This window comes from Syngnathus typhle, linkage group LG11, assembly GCF_033458585.1.
Source record: "Syngnathus typhle isolate RoL2023-S1 ecotype Sweden linkage group LG11, RoL_Styp_1.0, whole genome shotgun sequence".
NCBI lineage: Eukaryota > Metazoa > Chordata > Actinopteri > Syngnathiformes > Syngnathidae > Syngnathus > Syngnathus typhle.
In genome coordinates this window covers 8,529,237-8,553,783 of record NC_083748.1, presented here as the reverse complement: position 1 = coordinate 8,553,783, position 24,547 = coordinate 8,529,237, and the positions used below count along the sequence as shown (strand labels likewise).

The window sequence follows — 24,547 nt, the reverse complement described above, 5'->3', positions numbered from 1 at the left end:
AAGGCTCAGTGACGTCACATTCCCAGAATGCAGTCTGGTAAACAGACATGGAAGCACCTGGTGAAGACCTCCACAGAGGCTGAGCACCGCACTCGCTCTTTCTCGCCGTGTCCTGCCCCCTTCGCCCCTTGCATCCAGTTGATTTCAATCGGCCTGGCTTTTGTTTACACATACGGCATCCATAGGATCGGTAAGGGCAAACTTGCCGCGACTCCGTAACGATTGCTAATGACTTGTGCTGTGCTGTCAGGCTGTTGGCAGCTTCTTCGCTAATGCTAGTTATGGCTGGCTTCAGGCTTTAGCTAGCAGGGCGACGTAGCCACCAAATGCTCCCTGATCGTATTTGATAGAGATGAAGTGGATGCAGGCTGATTTTGCTACACGGCTTCTGTCAGATGTTCACAATACGTTTTCCACTTGTGCTCGTAGCTGAGGCGCACGTCAATCTCACTCACTCACTTTTCAAGTAATGATCGTTGTTGTTTTGGAGGTGGGAGCGAGGCGACTCAAAACTTGTTCGGTGTTGGACTGCCAACTGAAGTTAATCGGCGATGATCGGCGATTCTGGTTTTTCTTCTTCTCACTTTTATGCTTTGCATTGTAGTTAGTTACACATTGCGGTTGAGAGTTCAAATCGCAATGTAGTTCAAGTCAGGCTTGACTGCAAGTCAGGGATGAAAGAATGCACGAACGCAGGATTACGTTCTTATTCACATTTAATCTCAGTTAATATTAGAACGTGAAATAAATTGAAAAAGGCAAAAATATCTCGATCTTAAAATTATGGCTCTAAAGCGGTGTTTACAAAAATAATAGTAAAGTGTAAATTCAAACGTAAAGCAGATCACAAGTGTTTTGTCTGTCTCAAGAGATGACTAAAATGTTGGAAAGCTTTTATAGAGAGGATTACCGGTACTGCTTTCTGTTCAAAAGCTCAATAAAAACACATTTGTTGAATTACACGTTTTAATAGCCTAGTTAAGGGTTAAGCCTCTCAACATAAATCAAAGAACATGGTGCTAACTCATCTCCCCTCAACGTGTGATTCCAGATTTCTTCTTCAGTGTGTGCGGCAGCCAGTAAGAATCCAAACTGATGTGGATCAGCTGATTGAGTTACAAATAAGTTTCTTTTGTCCTTGCCAAGGTAATGTCTCACTTCTTCATCGTCTTAATGACTTGTGTGCCATTCACATTAATTACTGTTGATAAAATGGTAGGAATAGCTGATTCAATAACACATTTTATAAAGCCAATATTTAGATCTGCAATATTTAAAATTGGTACATCCTTATACGTAAAATAAATTCTAATCTAATTTACAACATGTTATAAACATTACATATCACATTTATATTACATACCATTTGTCATTCAAACGCACACATTGGATTTTATTATGATTTTGTAATCACAGCATTGCAATCCATTATGCGTGCAGGAGTCTCAAAGTGTTTGTGTACCATTCTATCATACCAAATGAGGGAGAAAAATTCCACACTTTGGGGTACTTTCATTTTTGCGGATTTATACATGACAGTATCCCTTTGCACTTATCCTGCAATACATCTAAAAACAATACTCACATAAGTAACTTGGTTATTGTTTATTTTTTCAGAGCCCTTGTCAGGGACTTATTAGAGGAAAATGCAAATTCCACAGATGCGTTTTACAGAAATGAAAACTTATCACATGATCATTTGAATGCTTTGTTTTCATTTCTTGTGTGTGCTTAGATGTACATAGCCTTTTAGTAGTAGGGACATGAATGAAAAAATGGACATGAAACTGTGTTTATTCAACAGGTATCACTAAACTGGAATTTTTGGCTTTACCGTTTGGTAAAGATGTATTTTGATACATGGTTAAAAAGGAAGAGTTAAATCTAGAAGCAGAGTAATCCTGAACTCGTAAAATAGAGTTAGCATTAGCATTCTCAGAGAATGGCTCGATGTGGTTTTTGTCTCAGTGAGTAGTCAGTATATTACGTTGAGCAACAAGTTGTAATACTTGCCATACTTCTATTTACGAGTTAACCTCCGTGCATCTGTTGATGTGCATAACGCTTCTTTTTTTGCATCCATGTGTGACTTATCCGTCTCAAGGCATGTGCTTGACATTCTGCTGCATTTCTCCACAACAGTCTCTTTGAAATTTTCTTCGAATATCATTTCATTTGTCAAAACTGTAGCATTGTAGTACAATTGTTAAAATATGTGGAAAAAGGTGTAACCCTCATCTCAATGATAGAAAATCAAATCAGGACAATCTACATTCATGAAAATTCCTTTGCATGTTTCCCCATTTTTGTCAGTGAAGGTAAAAAGAGCTGGCACGCTTGGAACGTTTCATTTTGAAAGTGAAAGTAAACTGACAGTCTTGCATTCCTACGAAATGCTTTTGGTCGGTACCACAACAAACTCTTTCCGACTTTTTCTAATGGTTTAGTTTCGTGAATGTTCACATACAAAGGAAAATGAATACATCAGTATGAATGAGTCACCACCACCTTGTTTCTTTCTTTGTCTGCCACACAAGCATTACCATCTAAATGATAAACGTGTTATATTGTCACACTTTGACCAGAGTGGGTGTTTTGCCTTTGCAAATGATAATTACACCACATATGTTTTACATTACAGGGACCTTTTATTGTGGAAAAGCTATCATGCAATCTTACAATGTACATTTTTGTTAGAGATAACAATTTTTTCTTTCAGAGCTCTAAGCATTAAAATGCATTGATGCTTGGAGATCTATAGCCATATTGACAAATATCTATTCAAAACCACACAAAACAACCACACCAACACGCAAGGGATTTGAATGCTTCAAATAGCAGAACAGGCTTGTGGGAAGACACTTTAATCATGCAAATGATGCGTTCAAAATGAGGAACTTTTTTTTCTGGTATGGTAGGTCAAAGGTGAGATCATGCATAGAAATGCAATGATATGACGTCGGTATCATGGCGTTGCTGGTAGATCGTTGCACTTATGAAACATCACGTTAGATTACGTCAGGGTTTGCCAGCATGAGCCCCCCTGGTCCTGCTCTAAAAATAGCTCATCGGTGATGGGACATTGTCATTTCCAAGGAATGTGGTAGAACTGTTCATTTGGAAATGTAAACACTTGCAGATATGTATAGAAATAACGATTTGCATAAAGATACGTGTTTCTTACCTGGGAAAATCTTTGTGATAAATAGTGGGACATTCAATTAATGTGACCAGTGTTTTCACATATGAATACAATTAATTATTATTAATAAGATAATTAAAGAAGGTTGGTGACCTCAGTATTAAGCTCAGGTCACACTATTCTCTGTCCATCATTAGGGGTGCATATATGGGGCTTGCAATAATTTGTTGCGTTGTCATTGTGAATCAATGATAAATGTAATTGTCAATTTATGCTTTAGTGCCCAAAAAAAATTGCGACAACAAAAAATACTGATGTTTAAACAGCCTGGGAGCAGAGTTGAGGCCGTCAGCTTCCTTAGTGTTTTTTAAATTTTTTTAATTTTTAAAATACGTTTATTTTTGAGTGCTCGTGTTTTTGATTTGTTCATTTTGAGTGATGTGCGAGGCGAGACGACGCGCTAGCGATCCTAAGGAAAGTCCTCTCCTGCGCCGAGCTGACTCTCGTGTCGTTACATTGTAGCGGAAAGAATGTCGGAAAGGGCCGAGGATGACGTCAGGGGGGAGCAGCGCCGAGCAGCCAGGCAGCAGCTGAAGCAGCAGCAGCCGAGCCAGCGCGGAGAAGGCTCCACAGCAATGGCGACTGTTGCGGAGCGGAGATCCTTACCCAGTCCAGAAATAATGGTGGGACAGCCTTGGAGCAACTGGGTCGACGCCGCCAAACTCCACGGAAACGACGGTGAGTCCGCTCGCGTCCCGAATGCGTCCGCCGAAGCGAGGTGGAGCGCCGCCGTCTCCGGCGCTGGTGTGCTTATTTGTGGCCGTTCGCATGCAGTTGTCGGCGGAATACGAAGAAACCATAGTGGGAGCAACGTGCAACTATTTATTTGCCTCTGTGTCGGGTCGCCCCATTCTCAGGTGCTGAATTGGAGGAAAGTTTCAAAGACTTGGGGAAAAATCGCGAAGCCATGCGTTTGTGCAGAGAAGGTGAGTGTTGTTTTTTTTCTCCCCTATCCAGGGCCAAAATGTGTACAGTACAGTATTTTGGTTCTGGGGGTTTGCACATACACACTCAAGCTTATTCAAGCAGATCAAATGACTGGACTTTTATTTTCTTGAATAACTTAAACTGTCTGTCATTGAGTAATGCCATAAAATGTTCTGTAATATAAATGATAACACTCTAGTTGTCTTGCACATGTAAACATGCAGGAGTGTCCCATTATTTGCGACATTATTCTTTTAACTACGGGTCACCTCGCGTCATCTTTCGCCTGAAGTTAAGACAAAAATGAACGGAATTGATTAGCAAGCCCGTTTAATGGAATATAGCAAGGAAGTCAAATGTTGGTGATTTCAAATCGTACTTACAGAAGCCTCATCTCCTCTGACAAATTCGCTGTTTCAAACAAAAAAGATTGATAAACATCAGCTAGACTGGTCAATATTTTTCTTGTTTTCTTACACCTTTTGAAGAAAACAACAACAACCCAGTCGTGCCCAAAATGCCAGGTCCCAAATTCAAAATCTAAAAATTAACCAAAACCTCAGCATTTCAGATTAAGCTCACTAGTTCCCAAATGAATAGTTTTCATAAGAAGTGCATGTCAACATGCAAATGAATAATTACTCCAATTCACAAATTTTGAAACACTTGATTTTATCCATCAACATCAACAACAATTATTAAAATACAGCGCGAGCAAGAAAATCTAAACATTGCACGAATGCAGAACGATACAGTCGAACTCACAACATCTCATTTTGGAGATTGCTGATGATGCCATCAGCATGTGTCAAGTCTAAGTTTGTTTCGTCTCACTGTGGACTCGAGGGTTAATTACTCCTTGTCCTGGCACTTATCTGGTGTTGTCCTTTCACAGGTCAACAATGTGGCCTGTGTGCAGAGCATAAGACCGTTGCACAATTCAAGTAGCGCATAACCATGCGGCTAACAAACAAACGCTTCTATATACTGTGCTACTGTGTTTAACACCGTATTGTACACTAACTAGCATTGCATCTCATGTCATGCAGCTGCGAACTGAAACTACATCGCCATCACGTGGCACTTCCCTTTCGAGATTGTCATTGGACCGATCAGTTCTTGCCGTGTGTCTCGATCGAATTATATTTGTGTGTGTGTGTGCGCGGGGGGGCGTTATAACAAGTGGCTCTCCCACTCCCTGCCATGACTCATGCCAGATTCCTACTGTGGTGTAACCACTGCCATGCTAGCCAACATCTTATTCACACACCGCCGTTTTTTTTTCTTCTTCTAAATGCACAGCAAATAATGACTTTGTATATATGCCACATATACGGCGTCAGTCGGAGGTTGAGCTTCATTCAGTGTGTGCCGCTGGGAGGCAGCCACCTAGATCATTCATCACTGCCGTGGATGAGGATGCTGAAATGAACTGGACTCTCATTCCCTGCCTGTGTTTTGCTGCTCACAAGCGCTGTTCTTCCATGAGCGCAGGTCCTGGGCTCACTCTCTTTGTCTCGCTGAGGCCTGCTTCTGCTCTTTTTCAGTCTCTATCTACCATGCTAGTTTCTTGGCTTTGCTTCTCTCGTCCGTCTGCTTTTCTTGATGGCTTCCTTTCTCCCTGCATCCTTTTTTTTTTTTTTTTTTTAATAGAATAGAATAGAATGCCCTTTATACTCATTTTACTTTTTCTTGTGTGATTTAAGGATTTAAGGAGACATGTGCAGAGTGAATGTTTTTTTTTTTTTTTTTTAAAATAAAAACAGAACGGTCAGTGCGTACGACTATTCAATTAGGATTGCAAGCAGATCTGAATAGGGGGGGGTGCTTTTAAAGTTGAGCCAAACATTTGCGTAACACTCCCAAGTTAACAACTATTTGAGCTTCCCATCATCTGCTGAGAAAAATATATTGAATGGATGAGTAGATGTCACAATTGAGTGTGAATCATCATCCACCAAATATGGTTTACGAAATTCCAGGTCAGATGTTCTTGTTGTGGTAACAAAACACAGTCGGCCATATCTTTATTGAACAAGTAGTTTTCGTAGGATCTTTCGTTCGTTGTCATTGGGAAAAAAAATAAATGAATTAATAAGCTGTTGTGGCCAGGTGGATTTGCAGGCCCGTGACCAGTGAAACATGACGTTTATCTTCTATTCTGAGAAGCCGGGCTCTTAATAGCACACATTAGCAGGATGATTTTTTTATTCAACCCTTCAAAATGTCATTTATACGCCTTTGTCAGAACTGTGAACTCACTAGCTTTTTTTTTTTTTTTTCTCTCCTCTGAGGCCACTTCAGGCCACAACATAAGTCTCTTGGTGAAGGAGACATTGAGCTACCGCAAAGTGTTTTCACGCAATCCACATGCACAAAGTAGACTCGGTCCGTCAATTCAGCCACAAATGAAGGCCACTCGGCACCCTGAGAGGCGGCCCACCAGGTAGACCTTGTTATGTGGCCATTGAGCGACGATCCTCATCCCTTCCAGGCTCTGTCAACGATGTTTTGAGGACCCTTGACAGCCTTTGAGTGCTACATCTTGGAGAGAGGCTCCACTCTTGCCTTCTCTCCTTCGTTTATCTCACCATCACACCCCAAGCAGTCTCTTAATTAACCTCCTCAAATTAGGATTCCCCCCCCCCCCCCCCCTCTGTGTTTGGGGAGTTGGAACCAGCTATGTAGTAACTTTTTACTAATTTTGCTTGTCTTAAAAAAAAAACACTACAGTATAGTAGAGGATACCATCAAACGCAACCTTTTAGAAAATGACAGAACGCTATTGTTTGTTATCCAATGCCTCATAAGGTTGCCAAGATTCTGCAAGAATTTACAGCAAGATGCTTTTGAATTGAAGACAAAGCTCCAATTTGGAGATACAATTGTAAAGTGAAAGGATGACAACATTTTTTGTCATACGTAGGACAAAGGTTGACTCGATGGAAAAGTTATTTGACTGCAGGTAACCTTTGAATCACTACCTTGGCCTTTTCTTATCACCATGTACTTCAGGACGAACACAGCCAAGTGCTAGATAGTCATCGCTATTTTTATTTGCCAGGCTTACCCGTCAGTTTGCTCCGATTATCTTTGATTTATTTATCCAGTCCGAACGTGGTTGTCGTATTTACACATAGGCGCGTGTGTGTGTGTGATCATAATGCACTGCCAATCAATCCTTCCTCTTTGTGTTGTGTACTTGTTTCTTTACGACTCATCCCCGAGCAATCCAAATTTCCCCTGTGCATAGATATGCCGATATTTGGCCAGTATCCAGCGCACGATGACTTCTACCTGGTGATGTGCAGCCACTGTAGTCAAGTAGTCAAGCCTCAAGCCTTCCAAGCACATTACGGTAAGTCTCACAAATATTCTGTCAAGACCAACACTTCCGCTCTATTCCGAGGCGTTTTGAAGGTAGGCACTTGGGTGTTTTCAATGCGCCCTGGTGATGTTTTATTCAAAAGAATGCCAAACGGAAGTCAATAAATCTGCAAAGAATTCAACTTTTGCATGCCACTGCCACTACAGCGTTGCCTGATGAGAACATTTCTTACATTGGCACCCGTAGGCGGTATTGCTTTTCCTCCTGACACCAGCGCCCAAACCACTTTGCCTCCTTAACACAGAAACCCGAGAGCAGCCACCACCAACTTTGATTTATTTACTTAACGCTCCGTCGTGTGCGTGTGTGCGTGCGTGCGTGTCTGTATGCATGTATCCAAATCCCCTGTTAATATTTGATACAGTTTTCCGTTCTCCAAGTGACGTGCTACCTTTTTTTTTTTTTTTTTTAAAACACACAAAAAGCAGCTCAGTTTGTTCATCTGTAAGTGGTATGTTTTGTGCTACTTGAGCCACACTTTGCCACAAGAGGGAGCAATAACAGTACACATCATAATTACTTTGTGCAACTTAATTACATTATAGTCATTGTCAAATTAAATGCAGTAATCACGGGATTGCAGTAATGGGGGATTCACATGAGCAATATAATAACTGAGATAGCACATGAATTAATTGATTTAGAGTGGGAGCAATATGTAAAATAGTATTTACTGGTCTCTGCAGAGCAGTAAGTCAGTTGGGATGCACTTTCTGCAAGCTCATGTTTCCATGGCATCGCAAGAAAGCTTTGCATGTTCTTCAAACTCTATTCCAAGATAATCCCCCCACCCGACAATTTTTTTTTTTTTTTTTTTTTTTTTTTTTTTTTAACACACTGGTGCCTTGCACGCATGTTTGAAGGTTTCTCCCTTAACATTGGGGCCAACTCTTTAGACGTGAAAAAGGATATGAAGACTCCTCCCGTTGTGGGGTGGGGGGCGTGACGTAACTGGTATTGTGTTTTTCAATCAGTATTTGTGGTTTGTTTGTGGAGCGTGTGTGGGCTTTCCTGGGAAGTTTGTGCGCTGTGACTGTGACCGGCGATAGAAAATGGGTTGGGGGCAGGGAAGTGATAGGGGGAAGGAGCGGAAGAAAGCCATTATTCTGTTCTTGCAAAGTAGGTGGCCTCGCTTGTTCTGCATCTGGATGTGGATTACAAAATGATGACTGCGTACACTTTTCATGGCGTCACTTTGTTTTGTGTGTCTACTGGATTTTTTTTAAACTAAAATAGTCAATGGTTTTCATTTGTTTGGGGAGACAACTCATAAGGATAAAAAATGGCCTTTTCTCAATTGCTCCCCAAAAGTCAGACGCATAAAGTTCTCCAAATGAAAATTCACAGAGAGCAGAGCAAAGGTGTTTGTAAGAGCTCATGAAAGATTCTCATCAATCATTACGTGTTGTGCCCAAGACACACACATTTTCAATCTTTGAAAATGGAGGTCAAAGGTCAAATTTCAGTTACAGTCACCAGCAGCTCGCCCTAACCAGCAGTTTTAAATGTGTGTTTGTTTGCGGCGGAGTGTTTCCGCAGCAACAAGCTCGTTTCCAGCTCACCTGCTGAGAAATAAACTTTTGACCGTCGTCCAAGTCAAAAGTTTGAATCGAATGTTTGCGCTGTTGGTCTGCATGATTTTCTAAGATGTTGTGCTTTTAGTACGATACCAATTAGCCAGTGCTAAATTGAATGGTCGCTCACAGATTTTGTGGGCTGTTTGCAAGGAATAGCTCTGTGCTGGATGTTGTTCAATCGAATTTTAAACAAGTTTATATATTTTCTTTCCTCTTTACAGTATGACTTCATCTTCACTATTTCTGCTGTCTTCCACAGTGCTTTTCATCATGTTGTTTTGAGACGCTCAGGCATGACAATGAAGCTCTTGACCTATCGGTTGTTTCTATTTTAAGGCTGAGTTTGCGTGGATCACAAATGCTGCTGAGTATTGTCAGAGCAGGCTTTTTATGTCCTATTACGGCTAGCCTTTCTCCTCGGCTGCGGGAAAGACGAGTGTTCAATCAAAGCTTTATGTCACTGTCATGTGTAAAGACAAATCTGCTGCCCCTGCACCAGTTAGTGCTCGTTAGTTCTTGATGTTATTTATACCAAAATGATGCGGAGGTGGTGAAAGAATGTTTCATGAATGTCTTTCCCGGGAGTACTTCAAAGCTTTGCTCTCCATTGTCTTCTGAATGGCCCTGATGATCAATCATCTTGTGCACATTAGCGTTGATATCCATCGATACATTTTGGGGGAGATGGGGTCAATGGGAATTCTGGCTAGCCCAGGTGACCTTTACAAACAAGCAAACATTCAATCCCACATTCACACCAAGTGACAATTTAGTATTCTGTAATTTTATTTTATTTTTTTGTGTGGAAGGAAGCTGGAGTATTCAGACACTAGTGATCGTATGATTCAAATGGATTTCACCAGACTGCTTTGTTGTGTTTATCCAGAGAGAAGACATAATTCTCCCATCAAGTCAGCATCCACCTCGCCCTTCCTTTTGTCCGGAAGGAACAGGAGTAGTACTAGTAGCGGTGCTCTCGGAACTGGACTTGGCTCAGGGTCTCTCACCGGAGTGACGAGCGGAGGGATTGTTAGCCGAACCGCCACCGCTGGATCGAACTTCTCTTCCTCCGCGACATCCTCCTCCTCTTCCTCCAATCCCAAACTACTCAAACCAGCCAAAGACAAGGTGTCGGGCATCCAGCGAAGGCCTCCCTTTCACCCATTCAGGATGCTGCAGCCGGACAAGATGTAAGTTGGGCTGCACTGCCAAGGTTGGATACTACATGGGGGAAAAAAAGTTTGTTTTATTTCACATTTATGCAAGGATGCCGTCCTACGCAACCAGTAATAATAATAATTTCTTTCGTCTCAACCTTGATTACAGCTTGTAATCACCGTGTTGTCTTGGATATGTCTGGCATAACCCTGATGCGCCCAAATAAGGAATCATGAGATTTTTGTTTTGTCCTTCCAGCTCCACCCATATGTGCACATTTGTCTCTTATCATGCGTTTCTCACCGGCTCTATGTTTCTAACGCTCAGCTTCCTCCTTGCTGCCCTCTTCATTTCTGTCACCTTCTCTTCCAGCCTCACCCCGGCTGTCAAGGTGGAGAAGATGCATCTGAATGTGGACTCGTCAGCTAAGCTGGTGCAGGTCCCCTCTGCTCCCGCCACCACCTCATCCTCCTCTGCATCCTCCTCTAGCACCACTGTGAGCTCCAACAACAACAACACCACCACCTCCACCACCACCATCACCACCTCCTCATCCTCAGCCCTTAAACCAGGCCTTAACTGTCCCTCCATACCAAAGCCTCCCTTACTAGCCCCGGGTCAGATCCCCAACGGCAAAGGTCACCTGTCAGTCCTTTCGGACAAGAAGCAGGACAACAGCAACAGCAGCAGTGCCAGTAGCAGACGCCACCTTAACAAGAAAGTGACAGGTCAGCTGGGTGAAGGCATTCACATTGCTACAATATTTCAAATAAGCTGGACTGATTTTTGAAATGTCCTTTTTTTTTTTTTTTCTCCTACCCAAAACTTTTAACCTACCAACACTTTTTCCCCCTTACACTGTCTATATCATTTAATGTTTTCACTCTTCATTTCCTTCAGAGCGTGAGTTCAATCCAGATATTCACTGTGGTGTTGTGGATGTGACAGCTCGGAAAACCTGCACAAGATCCCTAACATGCAAGGTAACTATGCTTTGTCTATCGTGTGCCGTTTGCTTAGTCTGTCCGTCGTATCAGTTTGTTCATATCCATGTGGCACAAATATATCTTTTTACCGATAGCAGGGGGGCGGTGCGGGGGGAAATGTCAGCCTCCTGCAAAGCATGTTAAGACTGGAACCCAAACAGGTTCTTTTCCGAATCAAGACTTCTGACCTTTGTCTTTGCCACATCAGACACATTCCTTGAGCCAGCGGAGGGCAGTGCCAGGGCGGAGGAAGCGCTTTGACACATTACTGGCAGAGCACAAGTACAGAACAAAGGAGCGAGAGAGAGAACTCCACCAAACCCATTCCCAACCACCTCCCCCTCTCAGGGACCCACACCCCTCCCTCCATCTTGCCACTTCTTATGATGTCCATCCGGTGGCTCATGGCAACGGCCCTGCCCCAGACGCCACTAAGATTCTGCCAGCCAACAAACTCAAATTTCACAGCCCTAGTCTTCCACGGTAAGTGATGCCCACACCAGCGCCGCTTTGTTTTTTTTGTCATCTGCTGGGTTTTTCTTGTTTGTTTTTTTAAATGGCATGAATAAGACTTGGTTAACTTGGAACTCAACAGATCTTTTTGTTACAAGTTGAGAATCACTTGGTGCTCTTCAACCAACAGATTGAACAACACGCACGGGCCTGGTACCCCAGCGGACCCCGCAATAGTCCACGACTCACCACATCATCCCCAAAGTGCTCCTGACGGGCTCTCTCGAGCCTCCAGTGATGAGGGAGAGAATGAGGAGCGTGAGGAGAGCGCTGAAAAAATGCACTGTCACTATTCAGGTTATCACCCTCGACCGGTAGCTGTGAGTGTTTTTTTTGTTCTCCTGTAACACTTTCACTCTTTAATGCCTAATTGTCAACTGAGCAATCTTTAATTCCCGCTCTCTTTTCAGTACTGTAATTTTGGAAGTCGACTGTTTGGGAGAGGTTGTTACTCCTTTGACAGGCGATGGGACAAAATGCGATGTGTCCTCTCTGCAATGATGGATAAGCACGTCAACTCTCAAATGTGGAAGTAAGTTAAGCAGACATCAAGTATGGTGTCCCTAGTGTTGCGGCCGATGAGCTGTTCCGTGTTGTATCGTGGTCAGTCTTTCGACCCGGCTTGTTGTCGCATTAAAACAAACGTGAGCATCATCGGTTGCAGGCAACGTGTACTACAACCGTCAGACTTCATGCATAACAATTCAAATCAAGGTGTTGGCGTTGCTAAAATCTTGCCTCTCCTCATTTGCATTTTTGTTTTGTTTTAGGAAAATCCCTATGGCCTTGGAGAACAGCTCTTCCTTTGCACCCAACCATAGGACAAGCACAAATTCCCCCAGTAGCACCCCATCTTCAGGCTTCCTGGGCCCGCCTACGACCACGCCCCAGACCCCGTATAGCCAATCGTTTGAGGGCAAGCCTGTGCTCTCCTATGGGACCACCTTAAACGCCCGCAGCTCTCCACAGGGAGGGCCCGAGCACCCGGCCTACGGCACCACACAGGCCCGACAAGTGTCTTCGTCGCCGCAGATGCCTTCAGCCCACTTGTCCTCATCCACCTCCCCTTTAGCCCCTTCACTCGCCTCAGGCCGGGCGCTTAAGTCCCGTCCCTCCAGCAGCAGCAGCACGACCAAGTCATTGTCCATCCGGCCCAAGGAGATCTCCACTGGTTCCTCCACACCCATCATCCCCACTTCAGTTGGCGTGGGCAGTAACAGTAGCAGCACCAGCTTCAGCTCGGGAAAGAAGAGGAAGAACAGCTCTATCTTCTCGTCGTCCCATAGCTCCTCAGAACCTGCTAATGCTAACTATTCTCCCTCGTCCACTTTCAAGAAGAACTGTGCAAATGTTGGCAGCTCAGGGAGCACCTACCACCACAGCTCACTAGGTTCCTCCTCCTCATCGTTATCTTCCTCCCACAGCGGCGTCCACAGTGTGGGCCTCAACTGTGGCCCCAGCGTGCGCACAAACTCTCTCAGCCTCAAGGCCGAGCTTTCCGCAGGGTCTGTTGGCGGCTCCTCGGGCTCGCCGGCGCGAGGCCCGGCTTCGGGTAGCCCCGCCGAGTCCATCAAGCGTATGAGTGTGGTGATGAACAGCAGCGACTCCACCCTCTCTCTGGGGCCTTTCGTCCACCACCAGTCCTCGGCGGACCACCATAGCAGCTTCAGCCACCATTCCTCAGACGGGCGCCTGGAAGGCAAGAAGCGCAAAAGCTCGCCTGCCTCCAGCGGTGTCAATAGTGGTACTGGGGGAGGTGGGGGTCCCGCACCGGGTCGGCCCAAGGTGTCCAAGTCACCTGCCATTAACAACATCCACGGCAAGCACGGGCGGAACATTCCAGGGACGCCGGGACTACCCAACAACTCCCACTTACATCAGGTGAGTTGTGACGTCGCCAAGGGACAACCTGGTGCCGGTGATAAGGGTCATAAATACAGTAGATTGACATTTCAGATGGGCCAAAAGATGCACTGACAACTTTTCTTTGTCCCCTTCCCCACACAGCCAAAGGCTCGTCCCTGACACTGGTGTCAGCCCGCAGAGTGTGTGGATACGGCACGATGACGGGGAATAGTCCGCAGCAATCCGCTCTGGACTGTTTGAGGCCTTCGAAAATGAAAACCCACATTACTCTCAGTTTCCCACAATCCTCAGGTTGGAGATGATCTGGACTGCCCAGTGAGGTCAAAAGTCCGTACTCGTTCTCCCAAAGCCATGTCTGTTAGAGGGGTGGTGGGGACAAGTGGTGCTCGGTGGGGAAACGTCACGCGCAGAGCCCGCCACGGAGCTCCGCCAGCGTGGCGTTGTCCTCGTATTACGGGTGGTCTTCCAGAAGGTCCCGGCGTGGGAGCAAAGCGAGCCATGAGTCTCCAGGGTGCACTCGGGTTCCGGTTAAGGGCTGTTGTGAGCTCTGCGGCCGTAAACCGCCATGACACTGAGCAAGTGGGGAGGCAACAAGCCCACCTCTTCCTAGTGCGTGGGCCCTCGTGTGCATGTGTGTGTGTGTGTGTGTGTGTGTGTGTGGGTGGCAAGCCAATTGAGCATTTATTCAATATCGTCATGCGCTGAGTTGTCGTTCTACTCGCGTGCCATCATGTTTTAAAATGTGATGTATTTTTCCACTACTGTATTATGACATTTATGAACGCAATGTTATTAGTGAGGCAAAATTAGTGCAGCGATTGGCATCTGCTTGCAACGAAGAATATCAGTGACTATATTATATTTTATTATTTCCCATCGAAAAGCTAACCAGCAGTACGCAGATGCCATCTTTGTTTTCACACCAGTAGAAAAACTTTTTTTTTTTTTTAGTGTGGCAAAACTTTTGGTGTGCAGATGTCAATGCAGTTTTGCACCGCGGGTCACTTGCAGTTTTACGAGGGGGATTGTCTGACCACGCTCAACACATTTTTAATCAAAGATTCAAGCAAACCTTTGCAAATTTTTTTTGTACTGAATCTCTAGTACATCAGGTTTTAATAATATAATAAAGGTTAAAGGTAATTTCAGCTCAAAATTACTACACACGTCCTTATTGCGCAACCTTATGTAGGTCAAACTCAAAGAGTAATGAAAACATTTACACAATAAGGGACACTTAGTCTGTTGACCAGTGTTTAGAGCTTACTCGTACCCTGGCGATTCAGCGCAACTCGTATCGAATAAATGCTCTGACGGCTTTCTGTATGCGTGAAAAAGACGAGCGAGTGTCGAGAATTGTTCTCACGTCCGATTCTGCTGGACTACTGGAATTTACGACTCAATTTCACCCCCTGCGCCTGATCTCAGAAGCCTTGGAAAGGAGAGCAGGAGGGGCGGCAAACACGCTGGCTCCACCCCAACAGACAAACAATCATCTTGTTTTACGCTTCGTCAGTCGGACTCGGCTCACTCGTTTTGGGGGCTCCCGCGCGGTAGCTTGAGAAGGGCCGGTAGGGACGACCCTGTAAATGTTTTTATTTGAATGCCCCCGCAGAATTATGCAAGTGTTATCCTATTCCGATGTTTTCTTATGAGCTTTTACACTGTACTACAAAGAGTCTCCGTAGATGAGGTCGAGGAGGGCTCGCGCTTTCAGATCTGAAACCCGATGCGCCCTCTCGCTTGATTTTCCTTTTCTTTTTACGATGAAACAAATCTGAACCGAATTTCTGAATCTTGTCAATGTGCAGAATGATAGCCACAGTCGACCTGCTTCCCCAACTGTGAACAGCACTAAAACAACTTCACACCGCGCAGGCAATGCTTATTTGAGAACTAAGCTCACCTAAAGCTGCTACTCTTGTGTCTACGGCCAACTTGAAAGTCGGGCCGCTGAAGTGGTGGAAGGTGCATTGCTTGCGTGGATGTCAAGAATCTGTGCGACTCATATTATCGCCACAATCTTTTCTCTGAATTACTGTGGGAGATCCACAACAGCCTGTGGAGCGATGTGAATTTTGTGGGTTTGTTTTTCTTCCCCGCATGGGGGAATCAGGTATGGTACGTCTTAACTAGAGAAAACTTTATGCACGTCAACTGTCTTCTGTGGGTGTTTTGTCCCTCAACCTTTGGATATTGAGTAGTGATGCCTCGGCCGGTGTCGGGGTGACCTTGGATTCCTTGAGTTCAAATGAAGTCTTGAATCAGGCAATAGTCCACAGTCTTGAGTGGGATGTTTGCTGCTTTTGAGTAAGTTTCAAGATGGTGTGAGATTCATGCAGATGGCTTCACAAGACATATTTTGACATTTGGCAGCACCCAGTTACTATCTGGAAACCTCCACTGATGTCAGTCAAGAGTGGAAAGTAGATTTTTCTTTTTTTTTTTTTTCCTCTTCTTTAGCTCCCCCCTAGCTTATGAAGTCAAAGAGCTACCCCTATTTGAAAAAAAAAATATTTTGTTAAGCAATTGTACATAAATGAAATGTGTATTTTTGCACAGGCTTTTTTTGTACATGCAGGAATTCTTGGGTACCATTTTGAAGAGTCGTTATTTATTTAGGAAGCCAGAGGAGAAGCCAGAATTTGATTATTTAAAAGTGTTTCACTGCCAAGTCTATCTATATAATGCAATACATGGATATATTCAGTATGAATCGAAGCCTCTCATGAATCATGGACTGAGGGTCTCTTAAGGGACAAAGGTGAAGTGTTTTTCCACTGTAGCATGTGTCTGTTTGACAGCGAATACCTTTATTCACTTTTTAAGGTCTCAAATCACATGTGCTTTTTACAACACATATTTTGTTGCCTCTGAATCAACACAAGTAATGTACCCGTGTGGCCCAATCAGCCTGCGACCGGGCTTTGTCACAATGGACCCGCCAGTCATACACTTGACCTTAAACCCATTTCTTGGTTGTTGTTTTAGAAGGTCGAAGGAACTAATCATTGAAATCGCTTGCATCGTCATTGCCAAACAAGTAATTTGAATCACAGCTTTTCAAAGAAATATCAAATTAAGAAAGTGCCTGAATTTGTTTCACCCTGACTGTTTTAGGACAGTGTCGTCGGGTTCTTTTATTTACCTTACTTGAATGTTCAGTGTTTTAATCTGCCTATGAACCCTAAATGTGGTAAAAAGAAAACACAAAAAAAAAAAATAACTGAGCTTGCCAGCTGCCCAGTATCAAACAGTCGTAGTGTGCGTGTGTGTTCAGTGAGACTGACACCAACATTTCCTGTCATCAGTGTGTGTGCACGTGTGGCAGAAGCCTCTGGCTTACTTGGCAATGTACATGACAACATTCAATCTGGTCCTTTGTTTACCTTTTAAACTCCACTGACATCTCAACTAAAGTTTTAAGCAGGTGGAAATATGAGGAATTTATTCTTGGTTTTTTTTTTTAATAGAACCATAGACTTGGAATGTGAATGCAAGAGTACAGCTAATGTCTGGGGGGGGTGAGACTGCCCTTCATATGACAAAAAGCCTGTAGATTTCAAATCATTTACAGCTAGACTTTATGTATTGGCTGCTATGTAATTCATGAACAAAACACAAGTTAGGAGTAATATTTAAGGAAAGAAGATTGTATAGTATATTTGTTTTGTAACAAGTTCTGTAAATAAAATAATTTATACTATTTATATAAATGAAGGTCTCTGCCTTGTTCCTGATCATTCCAAAACAACTGGGTCAACAGTCAAATGTTTTATTATGTACACAAATGAATTTGTCAAACAAACTACAGGTGTAAGAAAAGCAATGATAAAGGCTCCACCTGACAAAATATGGCCACCATGTTTACATGTTGATAACTCGTGACAATTTCTGGACTCTGTTGAGCAGCAGGTCACCCTTCTTGATGGTCTCCTGGTACTGCCAGTTCTTACTATCAGGTCTGGTAGGGGGGGGGAAAACATTTTAAATTTTCTTTTGAATTAAGGGCAGGCAATACTGCGGTCAGAAGAACAGTGACCTTACCTGTTTGTTTCCACAATCTCATTCACTTTATCAATTTTGCAGTGGAGACGTCCAGCAGCAATGAATCGGGACAACTCCCTGAGATGAAGGAAGAGTGGTTAATGGAGCTCCAGAAAGAACATGTGCACATAAAACAATCCAGGTACACTGGGGGGAAAAACCCCCATCACAATTCCGCCCTCAGTGGGGGAAACACTCACTGGTCGATGAACTCTGTGCTGACGCCAAAAGCTTCTGCCATGTAGCCCAGCGTGAGTGAGCGGTAGGACTCCAGGAGCTGGCTGTAGGCCTGGATCCGCATCTCCCTCACGTAGTAGCGGTAGTGTGGGGCAAAGAGCCAGTCCTTCTTCATCTCCTGCTCCACTGTCGCTGTGTAAAAAAAAAAAAGATGACAAAGGTGAGCTTTGGCAAAATGCAGAGCCATGGTGGACCTGACCCACCAGTGATAGAGCATTGAATGCAATGGGGCAGGGTCCTCACCGAGAGATTGAAAGAAGACAGAGTAGCGGCACTCATAGAGAGAGAACAGATACTGGCGAACAGCTGGCAGACTGTGCAGCACTTCCAGGATTTCCGCTCCTTTTATTACCTGAAAAACAAAACACATTATAGTCATGACACCAGAAGCGTAGTAGCCAGCAGTTGCTAAACAGCTCCCTCTGCAACTTGTTAGATATCTATCTTTATTGAAATTCACTACCAATTCTTGTACCTTTTCACGAAGATCAGGGCGCTCGAGGGCGATCATGCACACGTAGACCGTATAGGTGACAAACGTTTTGTAGTCCATGAGCTCATACGACGTGAAGGTGGAGACTGTGTCAAGAAAGAGCTCGGCGGCTTGCTTGAAATCTCTGATGGCCACGCAGTACAGACCCTGGTAGACCTTCAGTCGATTCCTCCTGTCCCAGTCTCCCCCCTCTTCAATCAGGCTGCAGGACAGACAGCGCATAGTTTCATACACTGCAAAAATAACACTATGCACTTTTTATTACCTTTTAGCTTTCTCAGAGTTGCGTGTGATGAGGTCACTGTCCATGTAGAAGAGGCCAATCCTCAACAGGTAGAAGACTATGTCTAGTCTGTGACCCAGAGCCACTGTCTTGTCGTAGGTCTTCCTGAACGCTGTTAGGGCCCCCTCCTGTGGACGCACATAGCAAAAACAGATTTGACGTGATCCATTTATAGAAAAATCCCAAACATTATCATTTACTGTTATGCAATTTATTATGTTTTGAATGCGAAACAGTTCTCGCGTTGAACCTCAACTGATTCTTCTCATTCCTGACGTTGGTGGCGAACTGATGCTCCGACGACTGCTTTACCTTATCGCCTATCCTGATCAGATATTCAGCTTTGGCCATCATTGCATCTCTGATTTCACTCTCGCCTAGGCTCTTCTCTGCATCCTCCAGCACGTCGTCGAGCCGCTTCAGCTCTTCTTCGTTTGCCTTCTTCATCTTGCTCAGTAGGTCACTGTCTTGTTGCCACTTGAGCTCCTTGCATAAGGTTTCGTAGTAGGGGGCCATGTCTAGGGCACAGACAGGCGAAAGATAAAATGCACTGCGCACCAGAAGTCAGGGATATTTACTTTATGTATCCATGTTGAGCATGTCGATGGAGGTTTGTTAGCTTGAATTAGCCAGCAGCTCGTTAGCACGTTCGGTGGATCAACAAGCACCGCCATTCACGTTACTTGAAGCGTTTTCGCGTTTCATGAAGCAGTGATATGCCAACTTACTGTTAGCTTTGATTGCGTCCATGAGCTCCGTCTTCACTTTAGCATCTTGTCGGTGACCGTCCATCGTGAGCAAGAACTTGAGCTGTGCTATCCTCAGATCAGGGTTCTTGGGCAGACCCTCTTCCTCAAGATTCTCTAGCGGCATGTTTTGTCTCAAATGTCGACGTGAGGAAGATGAAGTAAAAGCTGTCGGACGGATAGCAAAATTGTCCGGATATGTATGTGCTAATAATCAACGATGACTACGGCAAACAGCACAACGTTGTTTCCGCCTGAGCGTGGCTCGACGAGAAGAGAAAAGAGGGCATAATAACTACCATAGTTATACTGTACTGCCGTCTGGTGGACATATTTATGAATTACAACCCAGAGTGGATTCACTGGCCTCGCAGGATATTGTTTTAATAAATTATTAATCGTGTAAAATTCACCTATTTACTTGGTTGAATTTTGAAGCATAAAGATACATTTCATGGACGACTTCATTCTAAACCCACAATAGAAAAAAAAAACACCCCACCAATGGCCATGAGCAGGATAAGGTGGCCACTGCAAAAAAAAAAGAAAGTGTTTTGGTTGGACAAGCAGCACATGGATAACATGATTTTTTTGCAATGCCAAAATACACAGACAGCAGATAACTGAGTGAGTCGCTCATAGTTCACTTCTGCGAGTGCAATTTTTAACTTCCATTTTTGGAGCTGTGCTTATGTTTGATTCTTTGCCAGCTGTACGAGCCTCGATTGCACAAAAATGACGTGTTCAAAGTAGAGGTAGTCCTGGACAGTAATGAGTCACTTTTCACACAAATGCTTATGGTCGAGGAGACAAAAAGATATTGTAAATATGTAGATATAGGTTGATAATTTATTTGCTGCACAGCCTGCTCTACAGTCCACTAGTTAAATGAGTGAGCCAGCCTGTCAACTAGCCAAATTTTCTAATGTCAGATGACAGAACAAAGAAAAAAACAAGTGATAAAATGTTTGATTGAAATTGAAAGTGACAATGGACAAAACACCAAAGATGAATACTTAACAAAAACGTCTGAGGATGGCCTGAATTGAACTCCTAGGGGTAAGATGTACATCATGTTCCAAATTATGATGCAAATGCTGTGTTTGTATGATTTTTAGAAAAAATCTATGCATATTAGATGTATATATAATTTGCAACTCCCCAATAACAGCAGTTTTCACCCCCAAAATAAAAAAATACTGTTTGTTGACATGTACTCTTTGAAATAACGCACAGCAGTGCTTCAACACATTATACAAAACGGAGTAGTTGTTGAATTTGCAACATTAAGAGGTTGTGTTTGCTGAAAACTAAAGGTATTTCAATCAAAACGTTTACTCTTGCAACTGTATGCCTCTTGACCGCCTTGATTTTAAAGGGAATGACGGAAGCCGCTTTGATTAGATGCAAACCGCTTCCAACTGTCAGAATCGAGGAAAATACCAAAAGATAATTTCAAATAGCTGCACTATAAAAAAATGAATGATGGGTTTGATGGTGTAATATGCAAATATCCCAGGGCAAAACACAAATTGACAGGTCACAGGTCAAGACACTGAAAACCAAGTTCTTTACTCCTCATTATTACAAATGGTCAACGATTTAAGATACTTACAAACTCTTGTAGAAAGTTGCGTCAAGACATGTGTTCGTCTGTATTTGTGCCTTTTGCGGTTAAAAAGTGCGAGAAGTTAATGATAAAGCCGCCTGAGCTATTTAACGACAATTCGTCAGACTGCATGGACTGGATCTGTGAAGGTGCACGCAAGTGACGCTATGGAAACCATGCTTCAGCAGCTGGTAGGCTTTCGTAGAATCTCTTTTGTGGATTTGCATCTAGTATCATTCATATTAGATCAAAAATGACAACGTTTTCATGTTGCTGTATAGAAACTAAATGTGTAACTCAAAAGCTGTTGTTTAAAGCATTGACTCATCTCAATGCTTTTTGCTTGGTCATTCCAGGTGTCATTATCGAGCGTTTTTATTTTTGCCATTACAACGGTTGATGGTAAATTAAACATGTTGATTTGAATTCATTTATGTTGTTTTCTATCAGAACAAGGTGACATTTTATATTTTCACTATATTACTACAGTCGACTCCAAAAGTATTTCAAAGTCAATTCCTCTTTTTTGTCGTAAACCAAAGACATTTGTGTTTCTGATCAAAAGATTATCTCTATACTTTATTCTTTTAGACGCGTGGAAACGCTCTTTTTCTCATCTTAATTTTGGGAATTGGAGGAAGCTTCCAGGCAGGATACCATATGACCTCCATCAGTTCTCCCTCACCGGTGAGACATGTCATGCATGCAACATCCTGGTATCATTCTCTAAAGTTGCACGCATCACTGCAATCGGAATGAATTCACTCTCCACGCAGTTCATCAAGCACTTCATCAACAGCACTTGGTATGAGAGATATGCGGTGCCGCCACCAGGGAGCACCATCACCATCATCTGGTCCCTCATCGTGTCCATGTTCGCCGTGGGGGGCCTCCTTGGTGCCATCAGTGTCAAGTCCTTCTCGGGTCTGCTGGGAAGGTGAGTGCTTTCATGCAGCAGCTTTTCAACACTCGAGGACACGTGTGCTCTTTGGCAGAAAAAAGGCGGTGATCTGCAACAGCTTTATTGCCATTGCTGCAGCCACCATCATGCTGACAAGTAAATGGGCCAAGTCTTATGAAATGATCATTGTGGCCAGAATACTGTTTGGCTACTCAGCAGGTAAGACAATTTGACGTCTCCAAAAAAAAAAAAAAATTCTCAAGCTGCCTCTTACAATCTGGACAAGTTATTCTGTCTTTTTGAATGGGTTCCTATTAAATCCCTACAAGAACATGTAGCACTTTTTTTTTGCTAATAATTAAGAACATCCTCCTTCTTGGCTTGCAGCTTTGGGAATGAGCACCCATCTGATGTACCTCGGCGAGATGTCACCCAGAAAGTTAAGAGGCGCTGTCACCATGACCTCAGCGACCTTTGCTTCCTTTGGCAAACTATCTGCTCAGTTTATGGGCCTCAGGTATAAATTTCTTTTATTTTTGCAGCCGCCTTTTAAATGACATTCGGTGTATTATTCTAGTTACACCTACATCTCGATTTTACTTGGTTTGATACTTTCTGTCTAACACGGTCATGGACCCCAATTTTTTTGGGTACATTTTCAAGTAGTATTTTAAATGAATGACATAAGGACCGTACAAAGCTAAACGGCTAGCGTGTCAACCTTAGCGCTTGATACATTTCCATAAGCAAATTAAAGGCGTTTGATAATAAGAAGTTGGGCTGTTTGATTCACCACAGCACTTGGTTCTCTTTGTCGTAGTGAGATCCAAGAGCTGTGGAACGTGGTCCTTTGCGTGCCTGCTTGTCTTTCAGTGGTCCATGTGATGGTGATGCCTTATCTTCCCGAAGCGCCCAGATATCTGTTCATCGAGAAACGAGATGACAAAGGTTGCCAAAAAGGTAAGCGAAATGCATCGTTTTCCTATCATTCTAAATCGAATTTACAAATTGTAATTTATCCCTTGCAGCTCTTCAGAGCCTCTGGGGCCAAGGTGACTTCAAACAAGAAATGGAGGAGATGTTGACTGAGCAGGCAACGATGGAAGCGGCCCCAACTAAAAGTCCTCTCCTGCTCCTTCAGGACCAAACAGTCCGATGGCAGCTTATCACCATGTCCACCATCTACTGCTGCAACCAGTTATCGGGCATGTCCGTGGTAAGGATGTTGTTAACCCGAACAAAAAATATGAACTTCTCTCCTATTCCCACATCATCTCCTTCATTCCTAGGTCAGCACTTTTGCTTTTGATATCTTTCGAAGAGCAGGGATCCCAACGGATCAAATCCGTTACATTACTATCGGACTTGGCATAACGGAAATGATCACCTCCATATCATGCGTGAGTATCTGCAATTCTGTTGTTCTTCTACTTAATCCTTGACCATCAATAGCCATGTCTGATTAAAACATGGATTAGCCCCAAATTAGTAAATATAGTTTCACCATCTCCTTTAGCAGATGACAGTTTTTTTGTTTTAAAACACAATTTACATTCATGTGTGCCTTTCTTTCTTTCCTCCAGGGTTTGATAATTGAGCATGCAGGAAGGAGGCCACTCTTCTGGGGGGGTTATGGCATCATGTGTGCATGCTGGCTCTCGGTTACTGTCGTGCTCAACTTGAAAGTAAAAATTCTGCCGTGGTTGCAACCATGTGACATGTCTGACTAGGATATATTCAAATGCTTATACATCAAAAATCTTCTCGCAGGGTTCTAATGCCTGGGCCCCCTACCTGACTGCTGTATTGATCATCCTCTTCATCATCTTCTTCTCTGGAGGGCCAGGTATCAGCATGAATAAAAATCAAGCTTCTGATTTTTCTTTGCCTATAGTGAATGCATTTTTTTTCTACTTCACGTAAGGGGCAGCAGCAGGAACCCTCAACAGTGAAATCTTCATTCAGTCCAATCGGGTGTCTTCGTTTGTCATCTTCGGGATTCAGCGCTGGTCTGTATATGCCGTGATGGGCCTGGCCTTTCCCATACTTATTGTAAGTACACCAATCAGACGTGGTGGCGTGATTTGTAAGGACGGTCCAGTCAACACAACACTTTGTTATTTTTTCTTTCAGAATGCACTGGACACGTACTGCTTTGTGATTTTTGCCTGCATGTCCCTGCTGGGTTGCATTTTCATCTTCTTCTTCCTGCCTGAGACCAAAGGGAAGACGCTGCTGGAGATCTCAGACCAGTTTAAAGCCATCACCGTCTGTGGGAAGTCTTTTCAAAAAGAGAGCCAAATGGAGACCAAGTTATAGGGTCACACTGCATTAGGCAAGAAATAAATACATATCAAATCAAAGCCTGATGACCGAAAGTGTTGCATAGATACAGTCCCTAAAAGTGATACTTGAAAAAAGTATGAACAAATAAATGAATGCAACACTAAACATCCTGATAGCGCAGAGAGGATGTGCGCCGCTAGAGGGTGCTGTTTATGTTTCAAAAACCTACAGTGGAATATAATCGCTAATAAACAGAATTGTACAGTTAAACTAAATGTGTCTGACAATCCTTGTTGTAAGATGTGATCGTTTTTTCTTGCATTAGAAG

At 43.5% G+C, this 24,547-nt stretch overlaps 3 protein-coding genes across 3 annotated transcripts; 2 read left to right on the top strand and 1 right to left on the bottom strand.

Moving 5' to 3' along the window:
• The first annotated feature begins 34 nt into the window (after positions 1-34).
• On the top strand, positions 35-16,856 carry LOC133162574 (ataxin-7). The gene is made up of 13 exons (XM_061291854.1): positions 35-190; positions 1,052-1,146; positions 3,665-3,880; positions 4,060-4,128; positions 7,383-7,487; positions 9,981-10,284; positions 10,625-10,980; positions 11,153-11,235; positions 11,447-11,721; positions 11,882-12,071; positions 12,162-12,283; positions 12,522-13,632; positions 13,759-16,856. The coding sequence occupies exons 3-13, from the start codon at positions 3,673-3,675 to the stop codon at positions 13,774-13,776; spliced, it is 2,841 nt and encodes a 946-aa protein (XP_061147838.1). The 5' UTR covers positions 35-190; positions 1,052-1,146; positions 3,665-3,672; the 3' UTR covers positions 13,777-16,856.
• Positions 16,857-17,376: 520 nt separating this feature from the next.
• Positions 17,377-19,700, bottom strand: psmd6 (proteasome 26S subunit, non-ATPase 6). The gene is made up of 8 exons (XM_061291857.1): positions 19,406-19,700; positions 18,990-19,195; positions 18,660-18,805; positions 18,377-18,596; positions 18,145-18,253; positions 17,865-18,033; positions 17,665-17,742; positions 17,377-17,581 (listed from the first exon to the last, which is right to left on the bottom strand). The coding sequence occupies exons 1-8, from the start codon at positions 19,548-19,550 to the stop codon at positions 17,485-17,487; spliced, it is 1,170 nt and encodes a 389-aa protein (XP_061147841.1). The 5' UTR covers positions 19,551-19,700; the 3' UTR covers positions 17,377-17,484.
• Positions 19,701-21,208: 1,508 nt separating this feature from the next.
• Positions 21,209-24,547, top strand: slc2a9l1 (solute carrier family 2 member 9, like 1). The gene is made up of 12 exons (XM_061291539.1): positions 21,209-21,223; positions 21,624-21,719; positions 21,809-21,969; positions 22,028-22,152; positions 22,321-22,450; positions 22,754-22,893; positions 22,962-23,149; positions 23,223-23,333; positions 23,517-23,618; positions 23,704-23,779; positions 23,858-23,985; positions 24,067-24,547. The coding sequence occupies exons 1-12, from the start codon at positions 21,209-21,211 to the stop codon at positions 24,250-24,252; spliced, it is 1,458 nt and encodes a 485-aa protein (XP_061147523.1). The 3' UTR covers positions 24,253-24,547.

Coding starts and splice junctions, on each gene's coding strand:
- LOC133162574 (XM_061291854.1), top strand. CDS start 3,673: ATGTCGGAAAGGGCCGAGGATGACGTCAGGGGGGAGCAGCGCCGAGCA. Junction 10,285..10,624: donor ATGCTGCAGCCGGACAAGAT/GTAAGTTGGGCT, acceptor CTTCTCTTCCAG/CCTCACCCCGGCTGTCAAGG. Junction 11,722..11,881: donor CACAGCCCTAGTCTTCCACG/GTAAGTGATGCC, acceptor TTCAACCAACAG/ATTGAACAACACGCACGGGC.
- psmd6 (XM_061291857.1), bottom strand. CDS start 19,550: ATGCCGCTAGAGAATCTTGAGGAAGAGGGTCTGCCCAAGAACCCTGAT. Junction 18,597..18,659: donor AACTCTGAGAAAGCTAAAAG/GTAATAAAAAGT, acceptor TCTGTCCTGCAG/CCTGATTGAAGAGGGGGGAG. Junction 17,582..17,664: donor GAGATTGTGGAAACAAACAG/GTAAGGTCACTG, acceptor CCCCCCTACCAG/ACCTGATAGTAAGAACTGGC.
- slc2a9l1 (XM_061291539.1), top strand. Junction 22,451..22,753: donor GCTCAGTTTATGGGCCTCAG/GTATAAATTTCT, acceptor TCTTTGTCGTAG/TGAGATCCAAGAGCTGTGGA. Junction 23,780..23,857: donor CTTCTTCTCTGGAGGGCCAG/GTATCAGCATGA, acceptor ACTTCACGTAAG/GGGCAGCAGCAGGAACCCTC.